The 27,988-nt window shown below is 43.7% G+C and overlaps 1 protein-coding gene across 1 annotated transcript in view; it reads right to left on the reverse strand.

The window, feature by feature from the left end:
- LOC137414449 (dmX-like protein 2) overlaps positions 1 to 27,988 on the reverse strand; it is a gene marked incomplete at its 3' end in the record, with an annotated part of 77,412 nt that overhangs the window by 17,227 nt on the left and 32,197 nt on the right. Inside the window, exons 8-19 of the mRNA XM_078769319.1 lie at positions 27,741 to 27,943; positions 24,044 to 24,176; positions 23,510 to 23,905; positions 20,759 to 20,947; positions 19,507 to 19,583; positions 18,557 to 18,687; positions 11,963 to 12,214; positions 9,047 to 9,210; positions 8,479 to 8,657; positions 2,887 to 2,972; positions 2,219 to 2,423; positions 1,975 to 2,095 (exon numbers count right to left, since the gene is read on the reverse strand). Of these exons, the coding sequence (XP_078625445.1) occupies positions 1,975 to 2,095; positions 2,219 to 2,423; positions 2,887 to 2,972; positions 8,479 to 8,657; positions 9,047 to 9,210; positions 11,963 to 12,214; positions 18,557 to 18,687; positions 19,507 to 19,583; positions 20,759 to 20,947; positions 23,510 to 23,905; positions 24,044 to 24,176; positions 27,741 to 27,943 (2,136 nt within the window). The remainder of the gene's footprint in view (positions 1 to 1,974; positions 2,096 to 2,218; positions 2,424 to 2,886; positions 2,973 to 8,478; positions 8,658 to 9,046; positions 9,211 to 11,962; positions 12,215 to 18,556; positions 18,688 to 19,506; positions 19,584 to 20,758; positions 20,948 to 23,509; positions 23,906 to 24,043; positions 24,177 to 27,740; positions 27,944 to 27,988) is intronic.

Raw genomic sequence — 27,988 nt, forward strand, 5'->3', positions numbered from 1 at the left:
CTCGCGGCCGTAGAAGATTGACTATGATAATTCAGCTTTCACTCGTGGCTGTAGAAGATTGACGACTATAATTCAGCTCAGCTTTTAATTGCGAAATTGGCCCAGCCCGGCCGAGGTGGCCTCGACCGGCCTAGCCACCTAGCCTATAACCCTCCCGGGGCCCCTCCCGACATTTTTAGTTCTTTTTGAATGAATTTACTACTATAATTCAGCTTTTACTCGCGGCCGTATTAGATTGATGACTATAATTGACCCCCGGTAAACCCGCGCCTTTTAAAATATTTTTTTAACAAAAACAAAAATTAAATTACGACTGGGATTATGGACAGTAAAATTACAGTTCAGTACTTCGTGTAACCCCCACAAGCATTCAGGAGAGCACGTACACGTTGGTGCATGCTGTTCACGAGATTTGCCAAGGTTTGGACAGGAATTGCTTGCCATGCAGTGACAATAGCCTGCTGCAATTCACGCACAGAGGTAGGCTCCTGGTCCAAGTTGTCGATTTGACGCGTTAATTCTGCCCACAAGTTCTCTATCGGATTCATATCCGGGGACATGGCAGGCCACTCCATATGCTCTACACCACGGTCAGCAAGAAAGTGTTGGATCATGCGAGCACGATTAGGCCGTGCATTGTCATCTTGGAAGACAAAGTTTTCTCGAAAGGCTGCACGAGGAAATGGAAGCAATGTTTCTTCCAGAGTGGCCCTGTACCTGAACTGGTTCAGGTTTCCATTCAGAACAACCAGGTCAGTTTTGCCCCCTGCATGAAAAGCAGCCCAAACGGTCACCACACCACCTCCAGCTTGGACTCTTGGCACTATACAATCTTCGTTGTAGGCTTCATGCACTTGTCTGCGCACTCGGATGCGGCCATCTTGACGATAGACCAGAAATCTAGACTCGTCACTGAAGATCACGTGATTCCAGTGTCCTGGCTGCCATTGGCGGTGCTCTCTGGCCCACTGCAATCGGCGATGGCTGTGTTGTCTGGTCAGGCGTGGCTTTCTCAGGGGGCGCCTGGCATGATAGCCTGCTTGAACCAGTCGTTTGTTGACTAGCCTTCTGGATACAGGCACATTTGTCAGTTGCTGCCACTCAGCCCTAAGCCATTTAGCTGACTTGGTACGGCCATTGCGGACTAACCGGTGCAGCTGGCTATCATCCCTCCTTGTGGTTCTGCGGGGACCTCCTGGCCTCGGTATTGGGGTAGGGACACCCCTCTGAGCATTTCGTTTCAGTATCTTTGACACCTGACCTTGAGTGATGCCATACTGCCGAGCAATAGCACGCTGTTTCATGCCGGAATTTTGTAAAGCCACCACTCCATGACAAACAGCATTGTCGAGTTGACGGACCATCTCCAGAGGAAGCCGCAATAACTTTTGTGGATGTGCAGCAGTTGTTTTCCACTAATACAGAACACAACAACCCTTATATACCCGATTGTGAAGCCAATCGTCAAATGTACCTGCCCGCACATTTTGTCATGCCACCTGTGATATAATCCTGTTATTGACTTCTTGCTGCGACAGACAATCAGTGACATGGTTCTGTTCACAAAGAAATCACCGAAGTGTAAAATAAACTCACCAGATTGATACACTGAGTTCAGAAAGTAAACCCAAGTCAAGAAAAAATATATATTCCATATTAAATATTCCATATATATATATACTTATATATTTATTCGTTCGTGGACAGCATTAGCTCGTGGACATTAAAGATCCCACAGCGTTATGCACGATGAGTAGGAGAACTATCTATCGTGACACCCTGAACAAATTCCAAACTTCTACTGGGGACATTGCATCAACAGCATGGCCACACCCCCCACAGCCACCACAACCATGTACTCTTTTATTTCTGAAGATCTAAAGTAGAAGATCCAAAGTTTCTGCTGAAGCTACATTTTTCTTTGCGAAGCAAACTGGTGATGAAGGATACAAAGTGTACCGCCATATATCTCACCACATTGTTTTTATGTCGATGCCGACTGAAGATGTAATGGATGAAAGTGTCCGTCAAAGGTTCCTGGCGAATGAGTGTGCACCATAAACGGCGGGCAGGCAATGCACCACGCCCAGCATTCCTGCCAAATATACGTATGATAGTTACATGGTTTGGGGTCAAATGGCGACACAGATCTACCAATCGATTTTCTAAATACCAGTTTTTCTCGTTAAGAGGTTTCCTTTTGTTGACCTTTTCATACCAAAAGGGTGTGTTTCCCGGTTCCAGCATTGCCTTGTGGCGGAAGATGGCTGGGCCAGAATGTGGGACGGCAATGCCTGGCAACATATCAGCAGGTGGGCCACCACCTTCACCACTGATCACATGGAGTTTCCGTTCCAGAGCTGCTTCCCATTGATGTAAGCTGCACATAACCGCATGGCACAACGGAGATTGACCTGGCAACTCTGTGGGGTGCAAGAGGGACAGGATATTTTATGATGCACGCATGCACATGCGCAAACACGTGCACGCGCACACGAGTTTTATTTATACAGTGATCGAAGACTCATGGAAGTGCTCGTATACCACATGTAGGACAAAGACATGAGCGGTCAACATTGCAAAAACATTAATACACAATGGAAAAAAACATGGTATATGCCAGCATGAAGACTCAGTGATTAATATATGAACAATACCGGGTCGATTCAAGAATACATGACTAAATCTGTGATATATGCTTATACTATGAAAGTGTGCTGGGCTTCGTTTCACAATAGTTTATTGGTACTAAATTCAAATTTAACCATGGGGATTTACAAATCCTCAAGGACGAGCGTTTGTTGGAATGCAAATCGTACAGAATAAGATTTGAGTGTCACACAATCCTCTATTCGTGTGGCAACAGAACCACAGCACAAAACTGACCTGCCATGTCAAGACCAGCCATGGGGAAAAAGTCTCGGAGGTTGTGCAAAGTTAAGCGCACCATGGCCAAGCGCATCAGCGTCCAACTGAAAAAAAGGAAAGACAAAACAGACATGAGTAATCACGAAACTCCACAACCGTAACACCAAAACAAAATCACGCTCCATACCTCCGCCACCGACCAAAATACAGGGGAGGGAACCTCAGTTAGTCATACATCTTAAGGAAATAAATTAAATCTATGGACCTTCCATTTGATGGTAAATTTTAGCTTTCTGCGAGTAAATGACACCATTCACTGTCAAAAGGTGCACGAATTTTGGAATATTACCAATAATGCAGCTGTTCCATTTCCTGTTTCCTGGAGGTGTGATGCCTTGTGGATGTTGGTGTCTATCCACAACCATCCATGCCAATAGAGTAAGAATACAAGTAAGGGATGTAGGGATGTTACTCCAAAAAGTATGCAAGCAATGGAGGGATGTTCACAAAAAATGATCATGTGAAACCATCCCCACATCTTTCTTTGAATAATTGTTGTGTGTGTGTCTGTCTATGTGTCTGTGTGCGTGTCTGTCTGTCTCTGTCTGAGACAGACACACAGTCTGTGCCTGTGCGTCTGTCTCTGTCTCTGTCTCGATATATATATATATATATATATATATATATATATATATATATATATATATATATATATATATATATATATATATATATATATATATATATATATATATATATATACGTGTATATATATATATATATATATATATATATATATATATATATATTTATATATATATATATATATATATATATATATATATATATAACTGTCGTTTCTCAGAATGCAATTGTAATCAGAAACAGGGCCATCTGAGATTTCAGTATGGACAAATTGTAACATCCGTTACCAAGTATTTGTCGGATGTTATTCCTGATTACAAATAAAATTTCACACATTCATGATATACAGTGCATTCAGAAAGTATTCAGACCCCTTCACTTTTTTCACATTTTGTTATGTTGCAGCCTTATGCTGAAATCGTTTAAATTCATTTTTTCCCTAATCAATCTGCACTCAATACCCCATAATGACAAAGAGAAAACAGGGTTTTAGAAAGTTTTGCAAATTTATTAAAAAGAAAAAACTGAAATATCACATTTACATAAGTATTCATACCCTTTGCTATGACACTTGAAATTTAGCTCAGGTGCCTCCCATTTCTCTTTATCATCTTTGAGATGTTTCTACACCTTGATTGGAGTCCACCTGTGGTAAATTCAATTGATTGGACATGATTTGGAAAGGCACACACCTATAAGGTCTCACACCTGACAATGTATATAGGGAGCAAAAAACGAGCCATGAGGTAGAGGGAACAGCCTGCAGAGCTCAGAGACAGGATTGTGTCGAGGCACAGATCTGGGGAAGCCTACAAAAAATATTTCTGCTGCATTGAAGGTTCCCAAGAGCACAGTGGCCTCCATAATTCTTAAATAGAAGAAGTTTGGAACAACCAGGACTCTTCCTAGAGCTGGCCGCCTGGCCAAACTGAGCAATCGGGGGAGAAGGGCCTTGGTAAGAGAGGTGACCAAGAACCCGATGGTCATTCTGGCTGAGCTCCAGAGATCCTGTGTGGAGATGGGAGAAACTTCCAGAAGGACAACCATCACTGCAACACTCCACCGATCTGGGCTTTATGGCAGAGTGGCCAGACGGAAGCCAAACAGTTCAATCGTGGTTTCATCAGACCACAGAATCTTGTTTCTCACAGTCTGAGAGTCCTTCAGGTGGTTTTTTGCAAACTCCAAGCGGGCTTTCATGTGTCTTTCACTGAGGAGAGGCTTCTGTCTGGCCACTCAGGTGGACTCCAATCAAGGTGTAGAAACATCTCAAAGATGATCAAGAGAAATGGGAGGCACCTGGACTAAATTTCAAGTGTCATAGCAAAGGGTATCAATACTTATGTCAATGTGATATTGTACACCGCTCCTTTCCTATGCCATCTCCAGGCATTGCAAATCGTCATTGCTGGGCACCGAAGGGGGCTCGGCAGTGACGCACGCTGAAAGAGAGTACTCAGTTTTCACTCTGGTTGTTTGTTTTCTTGCTTTCTTGTTTGTTTTCTTGTTTTCTTGCTTTCTTTCTTGTTTGTTTGGTTGTCCGGGCGATATCTCAGCCATCCTTTGAGCTAGGAAGCTGAAATTTTGGCACAATAGTGAGAAAGTGCTTTGTCAAAAACGCTATTTTTGGTTTTTTGATTAATCAATAAATTGAGGAGTTATTTAATTATTAGCGATTAATTAAGTACTTATTTAATTAATCAAATTTCCTTTCTCTTCTGACCATTAACTCAGGCACCTTTTGAGTTAGGAAGCTGTTATTTGGACATGCCAATGACCAGGTGATTTGGCTGCAAAGGCTATTTTTGATTTATTAATTAATCAATTAATCGATTAATTATTTAATTATTCGATTAATGACTAAAAATTTTTTTTTTTTTAAAGTTACAGATTCTGATGAAATGGTGGTGGTTTATGTGTTCTCTGACCGAATTGATTAATAATTTAATTTTTAAATGATTATTATTTATTTATTTTCATTATTAATTATTTATTTATTTTCTTTCTTATTTGGCCAATATCTCAGGCACCTTTTGAGCTGGGAAGCTAATATTTGGACATGACAGTGACCAAGTGATGTGGCTGTCAAGGATATTTTTGATTTATTGATTAATCATTTAATCGATTAATTATTTATTGATTAATCAATTAATTATTTAATTTTTTATTAAGGACTTATTTAATTAAATTTCTAAAAGATACATCTTCGGATGAAGCACTAGTGGTTTAGTTATGCCAATTGATTGCCAATTGATTATGAAAATATTTTGTGATAATCTTTTATTGATTTTAATTATACAATTAATCAATCAATTAGTGTACACCTCTCCCTCCCAATGCAGCCTCAATGAGCTGCACTGCGGTATTGCCGGGCGCCAGAGGCGCCCCGGCAATGCCGCGCTGTAGGATATTTAATTATTTGGCATGCGGGCGGTGTACTTTGAATGTATCTGTACTTGTTTCAGTTTTTTCTTTTTAATAAATTTGCAAAACTTTCTAAAATCCTGTTTTCTCTTTGTCATTAAAGTACAGCGGATAACAACAACAATTGTGCATTTTATGAGAAAAGCATGAAATTTCTAACATAGTTAGCACATACCATAAGGTTTATTTTCAGATGTGGAGGGAAGTCAGATTTGACCTCTGAGGACCGTGAGAGGTCAAATCCAAAATGGCCGCAAGTCCACCGAGTCTAATGTTCAAACGCGCTTAATTTTGGAACCAAATAGTGTAGAAAAACATTATAGGTGTCATTTCCAACTAAATTGGGGATGCTCCTGATGAGGTGTGGGTTGCCTTTGGTGTCGGGTCAAGCTTTCGGTACATAGCTGTTCACTAAATGGTTGCCACATTGAATCCAACACAGTGTCTGACTCTCCCAATCTTTCACGCTTTCACCGGGTGTGATACTGTATCTGCATTCGCTGGCAGAGGAAAGAAGACTGCCTGGGAAACTTGAAAGTCTTTCCCAGAGGTGAATGATGCTTTCAATGAACTCCTAGGCATGCCAAGTGAGGTCAGTGAAGGCTCAATGTTACTGCTGGAGCGATTTGTGGTGCTGATGTACGACCGAACCAGTGAGAGCATGGAAGTGAATGATGCCAGGAAACAGCTCTTCACACAGAAGTGTAGAACTCTAGAGAACATTCCTCCAACCCAGGCAGCACTCAAGCAGCACATCAAGCACACTTCCTACCAGGCCAACTGTTGGAACCAGGCATTGGTCATGGATCCAGAGATGCCAGACCCATCTGACTGGGGCTGGACAAAGGATAAAAATGGGTGGCAGCCTCTTTGGAGCACTCTCCCTGAAGCATCAAAATCGTGCCAAAATCGATCCAGTGTGGCTGCAAGAAAGGGTGCACCGGACGCTGCAAGTGCCAAAGCTGCACTCAAGTGCACTGCACTGTGCTTCTGTTCTGGAGACTGTTAGATTTTGATCATTACCAATTTTCATCATTGCACTTGATTTAATGTAAGCTTTTGTGGACATATTTGGTTAACTACAGTTATTTTTTCAGAGGTTATTGCATCATTCCTTGCAGTGTAAACACTTTTTTCATCATTGCTGGTCTTTGGGTGTTCTGTACATATCCCTCCCTGTACCTGAAAAAAATAGTTTTAAAAGTTCAAATGAACTTTTTCCAATAGCAGTTCCAACTGCAGTATCATAAAAATAGATATTTAACGTAATTTGACCTTGACCTAAATGCATGTCCTTGAGTTCTGGCGACCTCAAAAATATCACCAAATGAATGGGCATCCCCAATTTAGTTGGAAATGACACCTATAATGTTTTTCTACACTGTTTGGTTCCAAAATTAAGCGCGTTAGAACATTAGACCCGGTGGACTGGCGGCCATTTTGGATTTGACCTCTCACGGTCCTCAGAGGTCAAATCTGACTTCCCTCCACATCTGAAAATAAACCTTATGGTATATACTAACTATGCTAGAAATTTCATGCTTTTCTCAAAAAATGCACAATTTGTTAAAATATGAGAGCTTATCCGCTGTACTATTATGGGGTATTGAGTGTAGATTGATGAGGGAAAAAATGAATTTAAACGATTTCAGCATAAGGCTGCAACATAACAAAATGTGAAAAAAGGGAAGGGGTCTGAATACTTTCTGAATGCACTGTACATGTGTTCTATCTTACATGACCTCCATTTAATTGACAAACTTTGGAAACCAAGTACATATTTGAGGACAATATGAATTCAAACAATACTAAGATTTTAAATATTTTTTTATAGATGTACAAGATCGAGGCTCGTGGAAGAGCTAGCACGTCAAACACAAATTAGCACGTAAAACACAAAAAACATAAACTGACACATAAAACAATAAAGGGAGGGGGAGACAAGATGGGGAGAGAGAGGGAAGCACACAAGCACAACAGTAAAGAACAGGGACATCAGGAGATCTGTTCGAAGGGAGAGCGCTGGGGGGGCAGGGGTACACAGTAAAAACAAATTGACACTGCAAAAGATTTCAGGAATGAAGTCGGACATTGAAAGATGTGGATTTGGGGTGTATTAACGGGGGTAGAAAAGATCAAGGTTTTGGATGGGGGAAGATAAGAGATGGTGGTGAACAGCTGTTTTAAAGACCTGGAGGGAGGAGTGGGATTGAAGAGAGTGAGGGAGTTTGTTCCAGAGGCGGGAAAAAAGAGGAATGAAGGAGTGAAGGTGAGCAGAGAGTCTTGATTTTGGCAGTTTAACCATAAGAGGGTTGCAGGCAGATCTTGTGCGACCTGTAGGAATATTTGGGGGACAGAGTCCAGAGAGAGCTGGAGGAGCAAGGCCGGAGAGGAGTCGGTAGAAGACAGAACACACAAATTTCCTGAACTTGTACAATTACCATAACAACCACCGCGGAGCCAGAACCAAAAATAAAAATCCCAAGATTACAAAATGAAACCCCTATGCTGTCGACTGCAAAATCACACGGTGCAAGTTACCTGTAAGAATTCGGGTTCACGTGTTCCTGTCGTAAAGCATGAGGAGAACGGGAATGTTTGTGTTCATCAACTTCATTTTCCTCCTCATAACCATCTTCTTCCTCGTCCGCCTCTTCTTCTTCGGTGGCACTCTCATCAGAGTCGTATGCGTTTTCTTCAATGCTCGAATCTGTAAAAGGCTGTGGAAAATGGTTTCTGGGTGGTCAATGGCAGCGATTGACGGCATTTTTTCAATGAAACGGCATATATGTTACATTATATGTTCACAGTCTGCCAACAGGACAGAGAGGGCCAGAAAGGGGAAAACGAAGAAGAAGAAAAAGCAAAAGGAGTAGAGGAAGAAGAAGGGTAAAACACCAATAGACAATAAGGATGAAGGGCAACACATATGGGACAATACAGACAAGAACACATTCGAGACAAAAGCGAGTTGTGCCAAAAAATAAGCATCCCAAATGTTATGGAGGATGAAAGCTCCAAAATTAATTTAACAATGGATGAAAAGGCATTTAGATTCGAGCATATGATGGAAAAGTAGTCTGATGGTTTGCTTGCAATGACAGTGAACCTTGGCAATGAAGTAATCCCAGATGCTTATTTCAGGTGATAAAAACTGCTCCCGGTAAATCAGCCTGTCCTGAGACTGTCGGCGCCCATTCCGATGGGCTTCAGCCGATAACAATCGCAGGTTAAGTCGACATCGATGCTTTGAAGCCTCATCTAAAAGCGTGGCTGGGGAAGACAGTACAACAGGGAAATGATTCTCAGCGAGAAAAACCAACCAAACTAATATGCCAACACATCTCAATCCCAAACCAACCAAACCACCAAAAACTTCAATAACCAGACAAAACTCAACAACTAATTCACCCAAAATACAGAAAATCCAAATCCAAATGCAAACCCAACACAAGCTCTTGGCCTATGCAAGCACATAATAAAATCCAACAACCAAATCACCCCCAATTTAACCCTGGTGTTGGGCTAGCGGTTAGGGTGCAGGCTTAGGATCCTGGGTTCGAATCCCGGTCGATCGCTGAATTAACGCCAGGGGGGTTGACTCAGCCTGTCATCCTTCCGAGGTCGGCAAATTGAGTACCAGTTCACTGGTAATTCCCTGTTTGTCGTTAAAGGCAGCAAAAAGGGTTGGCGTCAGGAAGGGCATCCGGCCGTAAAACATTGCTTCAAAAAGGGGACCGAAAAACAACAACAACCACGGTGCCCGAAAAACGCCAACCCCCGCTTTGCGGGGAAAAATGGCCTCTAAAGGTGGTTATTATTTTATTTATTAACCAAATCACCCCCAATTCCAAAATATCCAAATCCAAACTAAGCACAAGCCAAAGCCGGACACAGACGCAAGCCCGAACCGTACACAAACACAAACACAAGACCAACACAAACACAAGACCAACACAAACACAAGACCAACACAAACACAAACACAAGACCAACACAAACACAAGACCAACACAAACATAAGACCAACACAAACACAAGACCAACATAAACACAAACACAAGACCAACACAAACACAAGACCAACAAAAATCAAAATCCAAACCCAAGTGCAAACACAAGGCCAAACCAAACACAAATACAAGATAAAACCAAATAAACAAGTCTAACACAAGAACAAGTCCAACACAGGCCCAAGCACAAACACAATATAAAAAGAGAACACAAATACAAGCTGAACACAAAAGTAAATAAGAACGGCACTCAGTCGAGCAAATGATCTCCACCAGTCTGTACAGTTTACATTTTATATCCCAAATGCAATGAATCCAAAATCTAATCAGCTTGTCCTTGTCAACTAACGAACTCATCCACCGAGTTTTGTCCGAATCCGTCCACAACGTTTCGAGATATCATGCTATATATCGTGTTTGGGCCTATCACTCAATGGTGAAGAATCATTTAAAAATAAAAATAATTGATCGTATCAGCATCCATATTCGGATCTTCACCAAAATTGAATAAATTCTTTCTTGTCACACACCCAATTTGACCACCAAGTTTTGTCCGAATCCGTCCACAACGTTTCGAGATATCCCGTTCACAGACAGACAGGGGTGACAACAAAACCTCCACCCACCTTTGGTGATGGAGGTAACAAAGTTCAAGACAAATAAACAAACAAAAGCCCAAGATAAATCCAACCACAATAACAAGCCAACATAATATGGAAAGCAAGTCCCTCAAAATAATTGGGATTTTAGCAACGAAGCTGAGTGTCTAGGCCTGTTACTTTCACAAGCACGAGCCCAACACAATCACGAGCCCAGGACAAACCCGAGGCCGAGGACAAATCCGAGGCCAAGGACAAACCCGAGGCCGAGGACAAACCCGAGGCCAAGGACAAACCCAAGGCCGAGGACAAACCCGAGGCCGAGGACAAACCCGAGGCCAAAACCAATATGAACCCAAGCCAAATCCGAGCCCCAGCACAATAAAACCACAGCACCAGCCCAACAAACCAAATACAGAAAAGACTACAACTACCAGAAACAGACACAGTCAGCCACCGAACGTCAGCCACCAACAGCCAGCAACGGCAACCGACAGCCAACGTCATCCAGAAATACCAATCCCAGAAACCAACATCAACATTACCATCAAGCCCAATCCCAACAACTAAACCCAGCAACTACCATCAATCCCAATCCTGAAAAGCAACATCAATCTCAATCAAAACACCGACCAATTCAAACTCTGAACAACCACCATCAATAACAACCCAAACCCTGACGACCACCACCAATCCCAATCCTGATAAACACCACCAATACAAATCCCAACTCGAGAGTTCATGGAACACGATACCTCATGAAGTGTTCAAATATATACATCAATATTAATGAAATGAGGATTTTAAAGATCGTTAAAAAAATACAGTTGATAGAAAAAAAAAAAGGTCTCGCACTATTGAAGCAATCTTATACACCACCTTTATTCACTGTAATAGGACAATGTTGATTCATAATATAGGAGATAGAGGCTTTATTGATCACCACATAACGCAGTGTCAATCATCATCATACATAGTCATATTAATGGCCTCTTCTTCACCCCGACATGCACCTGTCATGCTTTATATCGATATACAGAGAGTCACCGACTTAGGAACGGGTCACCTTCCTGAAGTTTGTTCCTCGGTCTATACACTCAGACAAATTCAGAGACTGTTCAATGACAGACTTTTATTCCTATACATGTTCTGATTCATGTTCAAAATATAACATTAGATTTAAATTTGCTGTTCCTCGATCCTAAACTGATCAGACGGACAAACAGGTGGAACTGAACCAACTGCTCAACTTCGCTTTTCATGAGTGGGGTAATAACCACCACCAATCCCAAGAACAAACACTAATCCCAATCCCAATCTAAACCACCATCAAATCTAAACACCAACAACCATCAACCTACAATAGACACAAAACAAATGTACAAGCAAGAGAGGAAAAAAAAAAGACAATACCTGCAGGACTATCTGTTTGAGATAGCTGTGCTCGATCAGGCACTTTGGCACCACCGCCGAATACGGCAGCCCACATTCGAGCATCAAGGCGGTGCACTGCGAGGCGGAAGAGAAGACCAGGAGCAGGACCTGCTAGGCCACGGGCCAGCAGTGCCAAGTATACGGCGACAAGACCTTCACACAAGAGCACGTTTAGCTTAGGCGAGTCCTCTTCTCGTGCAGAGCTCAACTGACTTTGAAGGGCGGCCACACCTGAAGCGGAAGGGAAAAAAAAAGGTGACTAAAAGAAAAGAAAACATGAGGAGAAAAATTACTTGCTGCAAAACCAAACAACATTGAGAATCAAAGGTCTCATCGACTGAGCATTTTTGATTTTTCAAGGAAAGACTTGGAACAATGTAGGATGCCCCAAAAGAGGTTAATCAACATTTTAAACCTCCTTAATGTTGTGAAAACGGTGTCACTTTAAATCAAAAAATCCTGTTCTCACACAAAAAGGGGTTAAAATCTCAAAACGTTGGAAAAAGGGGGGTTATTTCAAAATTGTCGACACGCATGGGTTACCAACGTTTTGGTGAGTGACACTATTGGACGGCATAGCATGAACATGCAAACTGATAAACAAATGTTAATACAAATCCTGATCCTGACAAATCTCACACTCTTACGATGTCTCTCCGAAAAGACCGACTGGACAACCCTCCCATCCACTTTCTGAATAATCCTCTCCAAGAAGTTCTGTCACTCAAGCTTTTGGGTCTCACTATCTGCCAGGATCTTTCCTGGGAAAACCACATTTCAAATCTGGCCTCCAAAGCTAGTCGCCGACTGGGCATCCTCCGTCGTGCGAAGTCCTTCCTTGGCACACCTGAGCTCCTCACCACGTACAAGGCTTTCATCCGCAGCTCAATGGAATACTGCTCTCCCCTCTGGGCTGGTGCTCCTGCCTCACACCTAGCTCGTCTTCACGCTGTTGAAACCAAAGCGTTCAGAATCATTGGAATCTCCCGCGATGACGCTATCTCCGAGGGCCTTTCACTTACTCACCGCAGGCAGGTTGGTGGTCTTTCCGTCTTCTACCGACTCCTCTCCGGCCTTGCTCCCCCAGCTCTCTCTGGGCTCTGTCCCCAAATATTCCTGCAGGTCGCACAAGATCTGCCTGCAACCCTCTTATGGTTAAACTGCCAAAATCACGACTCTCTGCTCACCTTCACTCCTTCATTCCTCTTTTCTCCCGTCTCTGGAACAAACTCCCTCACTCTCTTCAATCCCACTCCTCCCTCCAGGTCTTTAAAACGGCTGTTCACCACCATCTCTTATCTTCCCCAATCCAAAACCTTGATCTTTTCTACCCCCGCTAATTTCACCCCAAACCCACTTTTTTGAGGTGCCGACTTCTTTCCTGGAAGTCCTTGGTGTCCTTGCGTTTTATACCTATCCTGCCTCCCCCAGCACCCTCTCCCTCCCACACATCTCCTGATGTCCCTGCTCTCAAATGTTGTGTTTGTGTGCTTCCTCCCCTTCTCTCCCCATCTTGTCGACCACTCCCCTTTTTATGTACTTTGTTTGCTTGCTTGTTTGTTTGATTTGTTTGTTTGATAAATGTTAGCTCTTTCACGAGCCTCGACTCTGTATGCAAAAAATATATATATATCATGTCAGAATGCACACTCCATCGGTGTGCAGTCACAGTCGCAGAGACTGCAGAGTCCCTCGCGACTCAAACTTGGTCCAGAGTGAGTGAGCCACGTGGAGAAGACTCGGCCATAAGGAAGTAAGTGCGGCATTTATGATAATTTTATAAAGAAGATAGCGGTGCCCAGTAATCCTTACTATAATTTACGGACCGGTTGGTGTTTGTGTGTTTGCTTGTCGCGCCACTCCTACTACAGTTCTGGCCTGATTATATCGAGACTTGCTGCATAGGATCCGCATGACCCCAATTCGTGTATCGGCATTTAAAAAAATATTTGCCGGTGGTATTGGGGGCAGGGGTGGGGGTGAGGGGAGATACAAATTCTCCATGTAAATGTGTACCGTGTAGCTCCACCTCCAGGTGGGAGAGGGTAGTCTAAATCCCCACCCTGTACAGCACAGTGTTCCGGTCCCAACCTTTACCAGTGCAGTGAGGTGAGGTGAGGTGTTTTGAATTACAAGCAGTAGGCATGTTTTTCCTTCATGCACATCACCCGGGTTATTGGTTCACGAGTTATCAAGTGACCACTATATTTGTCATGTGTGTGTGTCTGTCTGTCTGTGTGTGCGCGTGTCTGTCTGTCCGCAGCATAACCACCCGATGATATCATCTGATCTTGATGAAACTTGGGTGGGAGGTTGATATCATGATCTAGTTGTGTCCTGCCTGGAGTGGGCGTATTGCGCCCATTGTGGGCGGAGCCACGCCCGAAAAAGATGTGTTTTTAGGGGGTAATCGAGTTCAAGCTACATCTTCTCCGAGGGGTTTGGTGGAATCTGACAGGGGTTTCGATATTTGGTTAGGCCAATGTCATGTGTCGAGCCCCACGGAGCTCGAATTTTCTTTTCTTTTTTCCTTAAAAATATTTAATTTTTTTTCATTTCATTTTTCACCGAATTTTCGGTATTGTGTGGCTAATTAACCTCATAACTGATTATACATTATTTTCTATCTCATTTCAAGGTCAGTTACCTTCGTTTTGACATTTCCAGGCCTGGCCTGTCCGGACCTGTTTCGGTTATAGTCCGTCCTTTGTCATTGAATACCGCTCGCTCGTGAACCATCGTCGTCTCCTGACTTGTTTATTTTATTTTCAGGAGCGATTGAGTGAGCTACAAGTTGCTCACGCACCGCCAAAATAAAGGTCGGTGTCGGAAGAACGTGTTGCGCGCTTGGCATAAGATCGCTCGTAGGGAGGGTACTCTGATAGTTTTCATGATTTGTAACAGTTAGACCTCGTAAACGGTTACAATAGCCTCTCTCATCCCTTTGGGAACAGGCAAGGTGAGTGATGACTGCACTCGCACCCAAATGAAAAAAAACAAAAAACCTGCAAACAAGAGCCTGCCATTTGTGGCAACAATTGTATCTCAAGGTTTCGCACAAACCCAATGCGAATTTCACAGTGTACATTTTGTTATTATATTTCCCTTTGGTCATGGCAAGTGCTCAAACTCCGTTGCTCAGTGTAGCTTTCCAAGGATGACATTAAAAGTGCTTTTGAATTTTGAACCCACACACTGTGAAATTACATTTGATGGCATCCTACTACGAGACGCCCTCGTTCTGTTCCCATACTTTGTGCTGTAGCAAGGAATAAATAAATAAAATACTTAATTGTTGATGAGAAATTCAAGACGTGCACGATAAAAACATAATGAAAGCATAAATAACTAAAAATCTCAAAGCGAAATGTATATTTTTAGGGGGTTACGCCGAATTTGAATGCAATCACAACATAAGCGCAAAACAAATCGCAGTTAATGCTCCAGCTGCATAATGCCATGTAATACACCCACTCGAGAGTACAAATCCAATCAAATTAAATTGTTTGCAGTGTTTGTCTTTACCTCCACCACAAAAGGTGGACGAAGGTTACGTTTTCACCCGTTTGTCTGTCTGTGGGCCCGATATCTCAATGTTGTGGACAGATTTGGATGAAACTTGGTGGACAGATTGGGTGTCTGCCAATGACAAACCGATTCGATTTTGGTGAAGATCTGAATCTGGACACAAATTGTTTTTTAATTTTTAATTAATTCTTCACCATTGAGGAATTTCCTACTTTTTGTTGGGGATGTTTTTTTTCTCGGAGCCAAGAACACTTCCCTACACCCACTAATGAATGGGGTCGGGGATCATTTAATATTACCTTTCACATAGCTACACAAGCTTAGACAATAATTTGAGAAAAGTAATGCCAAAACAAAAACAAAAAAGTTCGGACTTTTTTTCCCCAAAATTTAAAACGTTCTTTTTTGCCTAAAACACTTCTTGACACTCACTGATGAACCTCAAAGTTTGACGAAGATCAGTTTGGCCATCTCAGAGACAATCTCTGTAATTTCATGAAAAAAAAATGGTCATTTCATAAGAATTATGTTTTTTTTTTTGGGTTTTTTTTGTATACAAGATCGAGGCTCGTGAAAGAGCGAACATTAATCACACAGAAAGACAAACAGACACGCAAAACAAATAACATCGGGAGCGGTAGACAAGATGGGGAGAGAGGGGGAAGGACACAAACACAATATTTGAGAGCAGGGACCGAGAGACATGGAGACATCGAGAGAACTGTGGGAGGGAGAGGGCTTTGGGGGGGAAGCATGGGAAGGGGGGGGGGGGGGTGGGAGAGGTATAAAACATATGGACACTGCCAGGACTTCCAGGAAAGAAGTTGGAATTTCAAACAAGGTGGATCTGGGGTGAATTAGTGGGGGTAGAAAAGATCAAGGTTTTGGATGGCGGAAGATAAGAGATGGTGGTGAACAGCTGTTTTAAAGACATGGAGGGAGGAGTGTGATTGAAGTGAGTGTGGGAGTTTGTTCCAGAGGCGGGAGAAAAGAGGAATGAAAGAGTGAAGGTGAGCCGAGAGCCGAGATTTCGGCAGTTTAACCATCGGAGGGTGGCTGGCAGATCTTGTGCGACCTGTAGGAATATTTGGGGGACAGAGCACAGAGAGAGCTGGGGGAGCAAGGCCGGAGAGGAGTCGGTAGAAGACAGAAAGACCACCTACCTGCCTGCGGTGAGTGAGTGAAAGGCCCTCAGAGATAGCTTCATCGTGGGAGATTCCAATGATTCTGAAAGCTTTGGATTCAACAGCGTGAAGCCGAGCCAGGTGTGAGGCAGGAGCACCAGCCCATAGGGGAGAACAGTATTCCATTGAGCTGCGGGTGAAAGCCTTGTATGTGGTGAGGAGCTCAGGTGTGCCTAGGAAGGACTTCGCACGACGGAGGATGCCCAGTCGGCGACTGGCTTTGGAGGCCAGCTTGGAAATGTGGTTTTCCCAAGAAAGATCATGGCAGATAGTGAGACCCAAAAGCTTGAGCGACAGAACTTCTTGGAGAGGATTGTTGAGAAAGTAGATGGGAGGGTTGTCCAGTCGATCTTTTCGGAGAGACATAGTAAGAGTGTGAGATTTGTCAGGATTGAAAGACATGTTCCACTTGTTTGACCAGTCTGTGATTTTGTCCAGGTCTTCAGAGAGTGAGGAGGCTGCAGACTGCCGATCTGAGGGAAGAGGAATGGAGCGGCAGAGAGTGGAGTCATCAGCAAAGAGATAGAGAGTATTTTCCAGAGAGTCGGAGAGATCATTGATAAAGACCAGAAAAAGCACAGGGCCCAGCACACTGCCTTGGGGAACTCCAGCCTGAACAGGAAGGGGAGATGAGAGAAATCCATTCAGGGCCACACGTTGACTACGACCAGAGAGGAAGTCCGCAAGCCATGCATGGAGATTTCCATGGATACCATAGGAGGAGAGTTTGGTGAGCAGAGCTGGGTGCCAGACCGTATCGAAGGCACGTGATATGTCAAGGGAGACAGCTCTGATTTCCTGTTTGGCATTGAGGACCTCCATCCATTGTTGAGACAGCAGAAGCAGCATGTCCAGAGTAGAGTGACCTGGTCTGAAACCAAATTGATGATCAGAGATCAAGCCATTGGAGAAGAGGAAAGATTTCATATCCGAAGCAATGATGGATTCCATGACTTTGCTGATAATTGGGAGCAGGCTGATTGGTCTGTAGTTGCAAGGATCTGTTTTTGCACCTTTTTGTGTAAAGCGGTAATGTTTGCTGATTTCCAGGATGCTGGCAGATGACCTTGAGCAAAAGATAGGGTGAAAAGAACAGAGAGAGGGTGAGATAGAGCGGCAGAGCAGGATTTTAGGACCCGTGGGCTGATGCCGTCTGGTCCAGTTGCAGAATCAGAGTCGAGGTTTGACAAAAACTCCTCCACCTTGTCAGGAGAGAAGGACACAGAGTCCAGGAGCAGTTGGGTTCGACTGGGAAAGGTGGGAACAGAGAGAGATGGGTTTGGGACTAAGGATTTTGAGGCAAACACAGAGTTGAGGCATTCGGCTTTGTCACGTGCGATGTCAACTGTGTGGCCATTTGAGGTAAGGGATGAACTGGGTTATCGAGCAGATGCCTTCATCCACGAGTTTAGGAGGGGAGGGGCAAGGGGGGAGTTTAGGAGGGAAGGGGCAAGGGGGAAGTTTAGAAGTGGAGGGGCAAGGGGGGAGTTTAGGAGTGTAGGGGCGAGGGGGGGGATTTGGAGGGGAGGGGTAAGGGGGGAGTTTAGGAGGGGAAGGGCAAGGGGGGAGTTTAGGAGGGGAGGGGCAAGGGGGGAGTTTAGGAGTGTAGGTGCAAGGGGGGGGGATTTGGATGGGAGGGGCAAGAGGGGAGTTTAGAAAGTGGATGATTAATGAAAGACGAACATTGAAACACACACACACATTGAAAATGTTGCATTAATTATGTTACAAATTATTATCATGAATACTTTATTGTGCAAACAAACTCCCAAAACAAAACAAACTTACTATTGATGGTTTTACTTTCTGGTTCAGTATGTGTCTGTTTTGAAAAGCTTTCCTTCTGAAATAATATGCTTACCTGGCCACTGCGCTGGAGATGTCGTAGGCACGAGAATGCCATCAAAAGTTTCAGTCCAGCGTCTCTGCCTCTCCCGCAGCAAGCAACCTCGGTATGCCAAACCGGTGAAAGGACAGCTTTCTACTTCACTGCTAAAATGTAAAGAGCAAACGTGGATGAAGGCATCTGCTCGATAACCCAGTTCATCATTCCTCGCAGCACCGACCGGGGTTCAAGTCAAATTTGTTTTGCTCCAAAAAAACGGTCTTCCTCTTTCAGAGTCTGTCCCCATTTCCCACAAAATTGATCTGAGCTTGTAAATGGGAATGCCTTTCACTGCACTTGAGGTAATGCTGAACATGCTTTTTGTGGTTAAAGTACAGGCTGCTTTAGTGATTACATCATGGGTTGCTGTCCTTGGTACAAGGATAGTTGTTTGCCATGAGTTGAATGTATAAAATGTAGAGCTGCAAATGGTCAATGTTAAAGCAAGATAAGAAATGGAGCTTTAGATTTTTAGCAATTTTTGTACGACGCAAGGAAACTCTGGACAACCATGGTAAACCAATACACCATGCATGACAATTACCAGTCACATCCAAATGCACAGAGAGAGAAAAAGAAAGAGGCAGCACAATGCGCAGCTGCCTTGGCCATGCACAAGGCCCTGCACCGTGAAAGGCAGCGCCACGGCTGGCTGGGCTCATTTTTCATGTTTTTTGGTGCTGACGGCTGCACACAAGTTTTTACTTTTCGGGTTCAACTGCACGTTAAAAAAATGGAAGGAAAGAAAGAATTAATGGATGAATATATACAAGGAAGGAAATAAAGAATATACTGACAGAAGGAAAATAGATGGATATAGATATACAGTTGCCAATATGTCGTTCACTCTCTCATGGTGACAAGGTTTACAAGAGGACAGAGCATGTGTAAATCGTTCATTACCTACGTGAAATAAACAGAGTTACCTGTAGCTGTGGCTGTCACACAGAGACTGGTAAATGCAGGTAGAAAGGGAGGCAGCCAGTGCAAACATGACTTGAACCTAATAAAACAACAAGAGAAGACATAAGCTAACTAGAACGGCACTCGGTAGAGCACATAGCTCCATCAGGCAGAACAGTTTACATTTTGTATCCCACTGATAGGACGGATCTGGATTCGGACCTGAACCAAAATCTAATCGGCTTGTTCTTGTCACCCACCCAACCCAATGTCATCCATATCCATCCATAACTTCTTGAATTCTGATGAACAATCTTTTTATTTCAACATTCCCAATTGTTGAGAAAAGAGGGATAAAGATCACTTTCCAACAATGCCGCAATAACAATCGGCTCTGATCCTAATAACTAATACTGAAACTTTTTACCATCACAATATCGTTAATGCATGCTTTTCAACAAATTAGAGGTAATGGCAACTTTTGGTAAGCTTTTCAATCATCCAACGAACAATATTTTCCTTTCCAGGATATAAATTCTTATTCTGGAATACGAATGACTTCCGATTCGATAGCCATAAATATGGAAACTATCAAGTCAAAAATGGCACGAGGCCAGGTGAACTTTTCCAGACATTTCTTAGGTGGGTAATGAGCCTCTCCCATTCCCAAAGGGAGAGAAGCAATTGTTATCAGTTTGTGTGAGGGCCTGCACACAGATATACTTAAATATAGATAATTCTCAGATCTACTATAATCGATATACCCCAGATGAGGGAGGCTCAGCATTGTTAAATGTAGAGGTGCTGCAACACTGATCACACACACACCTGCAGACAAATGCACGAGACAACACTGTGCACAACCTCAGACAAGCACAGCCACTGATGTAACTTCCGGGGCACACTTATTTAATATCCTCGTATTTATCATGTCGCTTTTCTCTTCGCACTCAGCGGGAATGAATGGTTTGTCTTGTTGAGAGTACATTTGCATTTTGAGGATGTCATAACCCACTGAATCCTAAGAGAGTATTATTATTGTTAACAATGGCTCACATGCCAGACAATGTAAAAATACTGTATTTACCATATACACAAATGGTCGGAAAAATGATGGAACGATGGCCCTTTGAAAAAAATAGTTCACCAAAAACTTAAGCAAACAAACTTAAATGAACACAATGATCATCACAAGTTAATAATCACAAAAAACCCCAATGGCCTCTTTGCAGGAAAGAAAAATGACATGTATGGTTCAACTCAATTGTCTTTTACCCGAGACTGAATATCTCCAGGAGCAGGTGGCTGGCGCATGTCGGCGATGGCACGAAGTAGGTCATGTGCAATGCTGGTGACATGTAGGACCGGGTTTGATACCACCGTTTTCAAGGTTGCCACACTCGCCGCAATGAGGGGCAACACCGATGGAGGCATCGGGGAGTGCAGCTGCTTCAATACAGCCTCCTGTGTGCATTATCAAAAGGTAGCAAAAAGTCAAACATTTCATTCAAATGGGGTGAACAAGTTGCTTAAGATTCATCCACAAAGATGACAAATACTGTGCCTGATTACATGGCGTCGCAAAGGATCAGATCATTATCGTAACGAGCCGTGCTTGCCTTTTCAATCCATTCTAATTACCCACTGAAAATCTGCTGAAGATTTGATGATTATTTTTCAATGCTTCGGCCATTTTGCTCCAAAAAAACTGGACTCCTTAACAAGGCAAATATAAAACTCTTAAGCCCAACCCAAACTGTGCTCTCAGCAAATCAGCAGTTTCAGCATCAAATGAGAGCAAAGCTTGCTGATCTGACAAGTTATCGCATCAATATAAAGATAACACTCATTGGATCTTTTAAAATCCATGAACACGCACTCATATCATCAGCTGGTATAAAGCAGAAGGAAACGTTACAGAACAAAATTGTGAAAGTTAATGGTCAATCTGGAAACTTATAAAATATCCCATTGCAAATATGTAATTGCGAAGCACGGCCTGCAATAAAGACTCTTGTCAAGCTGAAAGAAAAACCTCAATCGAATCTACAAGTTCAGAAAAAACATCAATAGCATTCGTCAATGATGAAGCCCTAATTACCTCCACCACCGAAGGTGGATGGAGATTGTGTTTTTACCACTGACTGGTTGTTTGTCTGTCTTTCAGTCTGATTGTGAACAGGACATCTCAAAAAGTTGTGGACAGATATGGAGGAAATTTGGTGGAGAGTTTGGGTATGTTACAAGGATGAAATGATTAGATTTTGGTGAAATTCGAATCTGGATCCGGATCAGAGAATTTTCTTAAGTGATTCTTGACCACTGAGTTATAGGACTAAAACTGGTACATAGCACGATATCTCAAAAAGTTATGGACAGATTCGGACAAAACTTGGTAGATGAATTGGTTCGGCAACAAGAACAAGCCGATTTAATTCTGGTTCAGGACCAGATCCAGATCTGGCCTATCAGTGGGATGAAGTGCCGTTTTAGTTAAATATTTTGATGCTCAGTAAGATGATGCATTGCATTACAAAACAAGAAAAAGAGCAATCAGAGATTGCAAACCCTCGCCAGCATGTATTTTCAGTGGTTTTTAAGGCTTTTGCATTAAAACAAATATGGCGGCCGAACCACGTGACCGATGACGTCATTTTTATTTTTTTTCTAAACTAATTTATTCCTAGATTATGCTCAAGAAATTTCATCCTGATCGGATGAAGTTTTGTACTTGTCGAATTATGACATCATAATGGAGGCACCTATGACATCATAATTAACATATTTTATTCCCCATGGAGAGTTCTTTACAATGAGCCATGTCTCAATTTTTTCTATTCAGCACTTTCGGAGATATAGTGGTGCAAAGTTTTTCAGTTTTTCCAAGATGGCGGCTGAACCAAGTGACCTATGACGTCATAATCATCATTAAAACATTCTACAGGTGGAGTTGCACCAATGGTGAAAATGTCCTGTCGATTGGATCAACGGTTGCAGAGAAAATCATATTTATTCTGTGCGGACAAACAAAGACAGACAAACAGACAAAAACGGACTCAAATGCAATAGCCTCTCCTCTGACGAGGGTAACAAGAAAGAGCAATCAGAGATTGCAAACCCTCACCAGGCTGTATTTTCAGTTGTTTTTAAGGCTTTTGTGTTGAAACAAATATGGCGGCCGAACCTTTGACCGACGGTCATTATTTTTATTTTCTCCACCAATTTTTGCTGACATGACGCTCAAGAAATTTCATCTTGATCGGATGATGTTTTGTACTTGTCGAATTATGACGTCATAATGGAGGGAAATGTCCTGTCGATCGGACCAACGGTTGCAGAGAATATCATATATATTCTGTGCGGAAAAACAGACAGACAGACAAATGGACTCAAATGCAATACCCTCTCCTCAGGCGAGGGCAACTAGAATGTCACTCAGTAGAGAGCACACCTCTGCCAGGCTTAACAGGTTACGTTTTGTATCCCACTGTTAGGCCGGATCGGACCTGAACCAACATCAAATCGGCAAATTATTGTCACTTACCCAACTAATCTACCTAGTTTTGTCATAATCCATCCATATTTTTTGAAATGTCCTATAGATCGTTTTTTGCCTCATCTCTCAATGGTGAAGAATCACATAAACAATTGCATGTTACTCCATGAAGATCTGTATTAAATCTTCTTTAATCCAGATCTCATGTTGATTTTAAAGATTACTGGAAGGGACAGTAAAGTGACTGACCACTGTATATTACATCAAGAAGAGTGAAATGAAGATGCAAAATAACCAATCAGCAGCTTTTCACACGCAGGGTAAAAATGAAGAAAGCGGCTGCCAAAAACTGGAGACAGCCAAACGCACAGACAGACACCATGGTTCGATATATACATAAATGTTACCAATATACATGATATGTTCGATATATACATACAATATAGATATTACCCCAGCTCAGAGAGAGAAACATTGGTGACAGCAGCATGTCAGATCAAGGCAAAGGAAAGAGTATTCTTTCATGTTACCTGTCGAGACTCTTGGATGAGGAAGAGCAACTCCATGCGCACGGCGGCAAGACCTCCTCCTCCAGCACCATGCAGACTGCAATAACTCAGGAACATGTGGAGCAAAGGCAGGTTATGTGTAAGCCAGTGGCGCCGGCGGAGCACATGTAGCTGGCGGGTATGAAGTGCGTGCCACTCCTGCCAGGCCTCACTGCCCTTATCGATAATCTCTTTGCAATCTTCATCCTCTTTCCTTGCCACTGCGATATTTTCCTGTCTTGCTGCCATTGAACCTTGAAAATCATCATCATTTGTCTCCTGGATACTTTCGCCTGGGTATCCGCAAACGGCTTGTAGAGCAGCCACTTCCCTCTCCAGCCAATGACAAAGCTCTACGAGAAGACGCCCTCTATCCACCTGGAAAATATATCGGAGATAAAACGCACAAAAGGAGTGCACAAGATTGTGCAGCCAAATGAAAATGAGAAAGAGGTGCGAGGGATGTGCATAGGACAGAGGGTAAACCCGATATCACTCAAACAAAGGATAACCTACCTCATATCCCATTGCAAGAGTGCGCAGTTCTGTGACGAGAAGTTTGAGGCAAGCTCGAAACTTCAGCTGCTCAGCCATTATATCAGTTTGGATAATTTGGCCGGCCAGCAGAACGGGCTTGGCATCTGACTCTCTGCAATGAACGCAAATGGAAGGGAATTTAAAGCAAGCATGGGTAGGGATCGGAATCACTCAGACACCTGACATAAAACTGCATGATCGCAAAACAGGAAATTAGAGCTGTCTCCCTTGACATATCACGTGCCTTCGATACGGTCTGGCACCCCGCTCTGCTTACCAAACTCTCCTCCTTTGGTATCCATGGAAATCTCCACGCATGGCTGGCGGACTTCCTCTTTAGTTGTAGTCAAAGTGTGGCCCTGAATGGGTTTCTCTCATATCCTCTTCCTGTTCAGGCTGGAGTTCCCCAAGGCAGTGTTCTGGGCCCTGTGCTTTTTCTGGTCTTCATCAATGATCTCTATGACTCTCTTGAAAATCCTCTCTATCTCTTTCCTGATGACTCAACTCTCTGCCGCTCCATTCCTCATCCCTCAGATCGGCAGTCTGCAGCCTCCTCACTCTCTGCAGACCTGGACAAAATCACAGACTGGGCAAAGAGGTGGAACATGTCTTTCAATCCTGACAAATCTCACTCTCTTACGATGTCTCTCCGAAAAGACCGACTGGACAACCCTCCCATCCACTTTCTGAATAATCCTCTCCAAGAAGTTCTGTCACTCAAGCTTTTGGGTCTCACTATCTGCCATGATCTTTCTTGGGAAAACCACATTTCAAATCTGGCCTCCAAAGCCAGTCGCCGACTGGGCATCCTCCGTCGTGCGAAGTCCTTCCTTGGCACACCTGAGCTCCTCACCACATACAAGGCTTTCATCCGCAGCTCAATGGAATACTGCTCTCCCCTCTGGGCTGGTGCTCCTGCCTCACACCTAGCTCGTCTTCACGCTGTTGAAACCAAAGCGTTCAGAATCATTGGAATCTCCCGCGATGAAGCTACCTCCGAGGGCCTTTCACTCACTCACCGCAGGCAGGTTTGGTGGTCTTTCCGTATTCTACCAACTCCTCTCCGGCCTTGCCCCCCCCCCCCCCAGCTCTCTCTGGGCTCTGTCCCCCAAATATTCCTGCAGGTCGCACAAGATCTGCCTGCAATCCTCTTATGGTTAAACTGCCAAAATCAAGACTCTCTGCTCACCTTCACTCCTCTTTTCTCCCGCCTCTGGAACAAACTCCCTCACTCTCTTCAATCCCACTCCTCCCTCCAGTTCTTTAAAACAGCTGTTCACCACCATCTATCTTCCCCCATCCAAAACCTTGATCTTTTCTACCCCCGCTAATTTCACCCCAAATCCACTTTTCTGAAATACCAACTTCTGTCCTGGAAGTCCTTGGTGTCCTTGTGTTTTACACTTCTCCCACCCTCCCCCCCTTCCCACGCCTCCTCCCCCCCTTCCCATGCCTCCTCCCCCCAAGCCCTCTCCCTCCCAAACATTTTTTTTTTTTTTTTTTTTTTTGTATACTGAATCGAGGCTCGTAAAGAGCTAACATTTATCTCACAAACAAATCAACCAGACAAACAAAACATATAAAAAGAGGGAGCGGAAGACAAGATGGGGAGAGATGGGGAAGCACACAAACACAACATCCGAGAGCAGGGAGATGCGTGGAAGGGAGAGGGCCCGGGGGGAGGAGGCGTGGGAAGGGGGGGGGGGGGAGGGAGAAGTACAAAACACAAGAACACCAAGGACTTCCAGGACAGAAGTTGGTATTTCAAAAAAGTGGAATTGGGGTGAAATTAGCGGGGGTAGAAAAGATCAAGGTTTTGGATGGGGGAAGATAAGAGATGGTGGTGAACAGCTGTTTTAAAGACCTGGAGGGTGGAGTGGGATTGAAGAGAGTGACGGAGTTTGTTCCAGAGGCGGGAGAAAAGGGGAATGAAGGAGTGAAGGTGAGCAGAGAGTCTTGATTTTGGCAGTTTAACCATAAGAGGGTTGCAGGCAGATCTTGTGCGACCTGCAGGAATATTTGCGGGACAGAGCCCAGAGAGAGCTGGGGGGGGGGGGGGGGGGCAAGGCCAGAAAGGAGTCGGTAGAAGACGGAAAGACCACCAACCTGCCTGCGGTGAGTGAGTGAGAGGCCCTTGGAGTTAGCTTCATCGCGGGAGATTCCAATGATTCTGAACGCTTTGGTTTCAACAGCGTGAAGACGAGCTAGGTGTGAGGCAGGAGCACCAGCCCAGAGGGGAGAGCAGTATTCCATTGAGCTGCGGATGAAAGCCTTGTACGTGGTGAGGAGCTCAGGTGTGCCAAGGAAGGACTTCGCACGACGGAGGATGCCCAGTCGGCGACTGGCTTTGGAGGCCAGATTTGAAATGTGGTTTTCCCAGGAAAGATCATGGCAGATAGTGAGACCCAAAAGCTTGAGTGACAGAACTTCTTGGAGAGGATTATTCAGAAAGTGGATGGGAGGGTTGTCCAGTTGGTCTTTTCGGAGAGACATCATAAGAGTGTGAGATTTGTCAGGATTGAAAGACATGTTCCACTTGTTTGCCCAGTCTGTGATTTTGTCCAGGTCTGCAGAGAGTGAGGAGGCTGCAGACTGCCGATCTGAGGGATGAAGAATGGAGCGACAGAGAGTAGTCATCAGCAAAGAGATAGAGAGGATTTTCAAGAGAGTCAGAGAGATCATTGATGAAGACCAGAAAAAGCACAGGGCCCAGAACACTGCCTTGGGGAACTCCAGCCTGAACAGGAAGAGGAGATGAGAGAAACCCATTCAGGGCCACACGTTGACTACGACTAGCGAGGAAGTCCGCCAGCCATGCGTGGAGATTTCCATGGATACCAAAAGAGGAGAGTTTGGTGAGCAGAGCGGGGTGCCAGACCGTATCGAAGGCACGTGATATGTCAAGGGAGACAGCTCTAATTTCCTGTTTGGCAGGACGATGTCCCTGCTCTCAAATGTTGTGTTTGTGTGCTTCCCCTTCTCTCCCCATCTTGTCTACCGCTCCCTCTTTTGATATATTTTGTTTGTCTGTTTGATTTGCTTGTGTGATAAATGTTAGCTCTTTCACGAGCCTCGATTCTGTATACAAAAAAAACAAAAAAACTTCGAATATGCTGAGTTTCCACATTTTGTGTGCTTCCAAACTTCCTCCCCCTTACTTTTTGCTGTTCGTTCCCATTCCTTCCAATTTCTCCACCCAGCTGATCAATTTTTTCCTCACTAAAGAACAAGGACAATGGAAGGGCTGCAAATAAGCTTCATCCCTGCATTAAAAAAACAGTTTGTGGCAAAGAAATTGGATGAGTGGAAAACCATGCTAATGTGCAGGCCAATTTTAGAAATACCTCATGCATGTCTCACTATTCAGCATGGACCAGAATTTCTAAATGTGTATTCACACCAAGCCTACGTCAATTGGAAAGTCATAACAAACAAACAAGATATCCCTATATTTACTGAACAAAATTTCCCAAAATGTAATGAAATTGACGGTCACTTGATTTTATTTTTTTTAAACTTGTGCATGTATATAAAAGTAGGGTTCAGAAAACACAGGCAATATCGTAGGTATGCATGCTGTCAAGAAATAGAGAAAATGAGGCACCAATGGTGAAATGTCTCGAGAGAGATGGGAAACATTTCAAAATGGACATCTCTGGCAGAGGTAAATGATAACCTTTTGGTGACGGCTTCTTTGGCTTGACCCAGGTTCTTCATAGTTAAGCCTTCATCGTCATCACTGTTCTCATTCCCCCAGCTCAGTTGCAAAGAGTCAGAGTCCGACTGCGGAGAGTTGGTACCCCAATCGATGGCATTTGCCATGTCGAGAGAGCGTGAAGAATCACGGTCTTGAGGCCTGTCCAACGACTCGGTCCTTTCCTGTTCACATATCAGTACTTTCATGTTAGATCACAAGGTGTCTAG

The sequence above is a fragment of the Myxine glutinosa genome, unplaced genomic scaffold (assembly GCF_964187855.1).
Source record: "Myxine glutinosa unplaced genomic scaffold, kmMyxGlut1.1 SCAFFOLD_2058, whole genome shotgun sequence".
NCBI lineage: Eukaryota > Metazoa > Chordata > Myxini > Myxiniformes > Myxinidae > Myxine > Myxine glutinosa.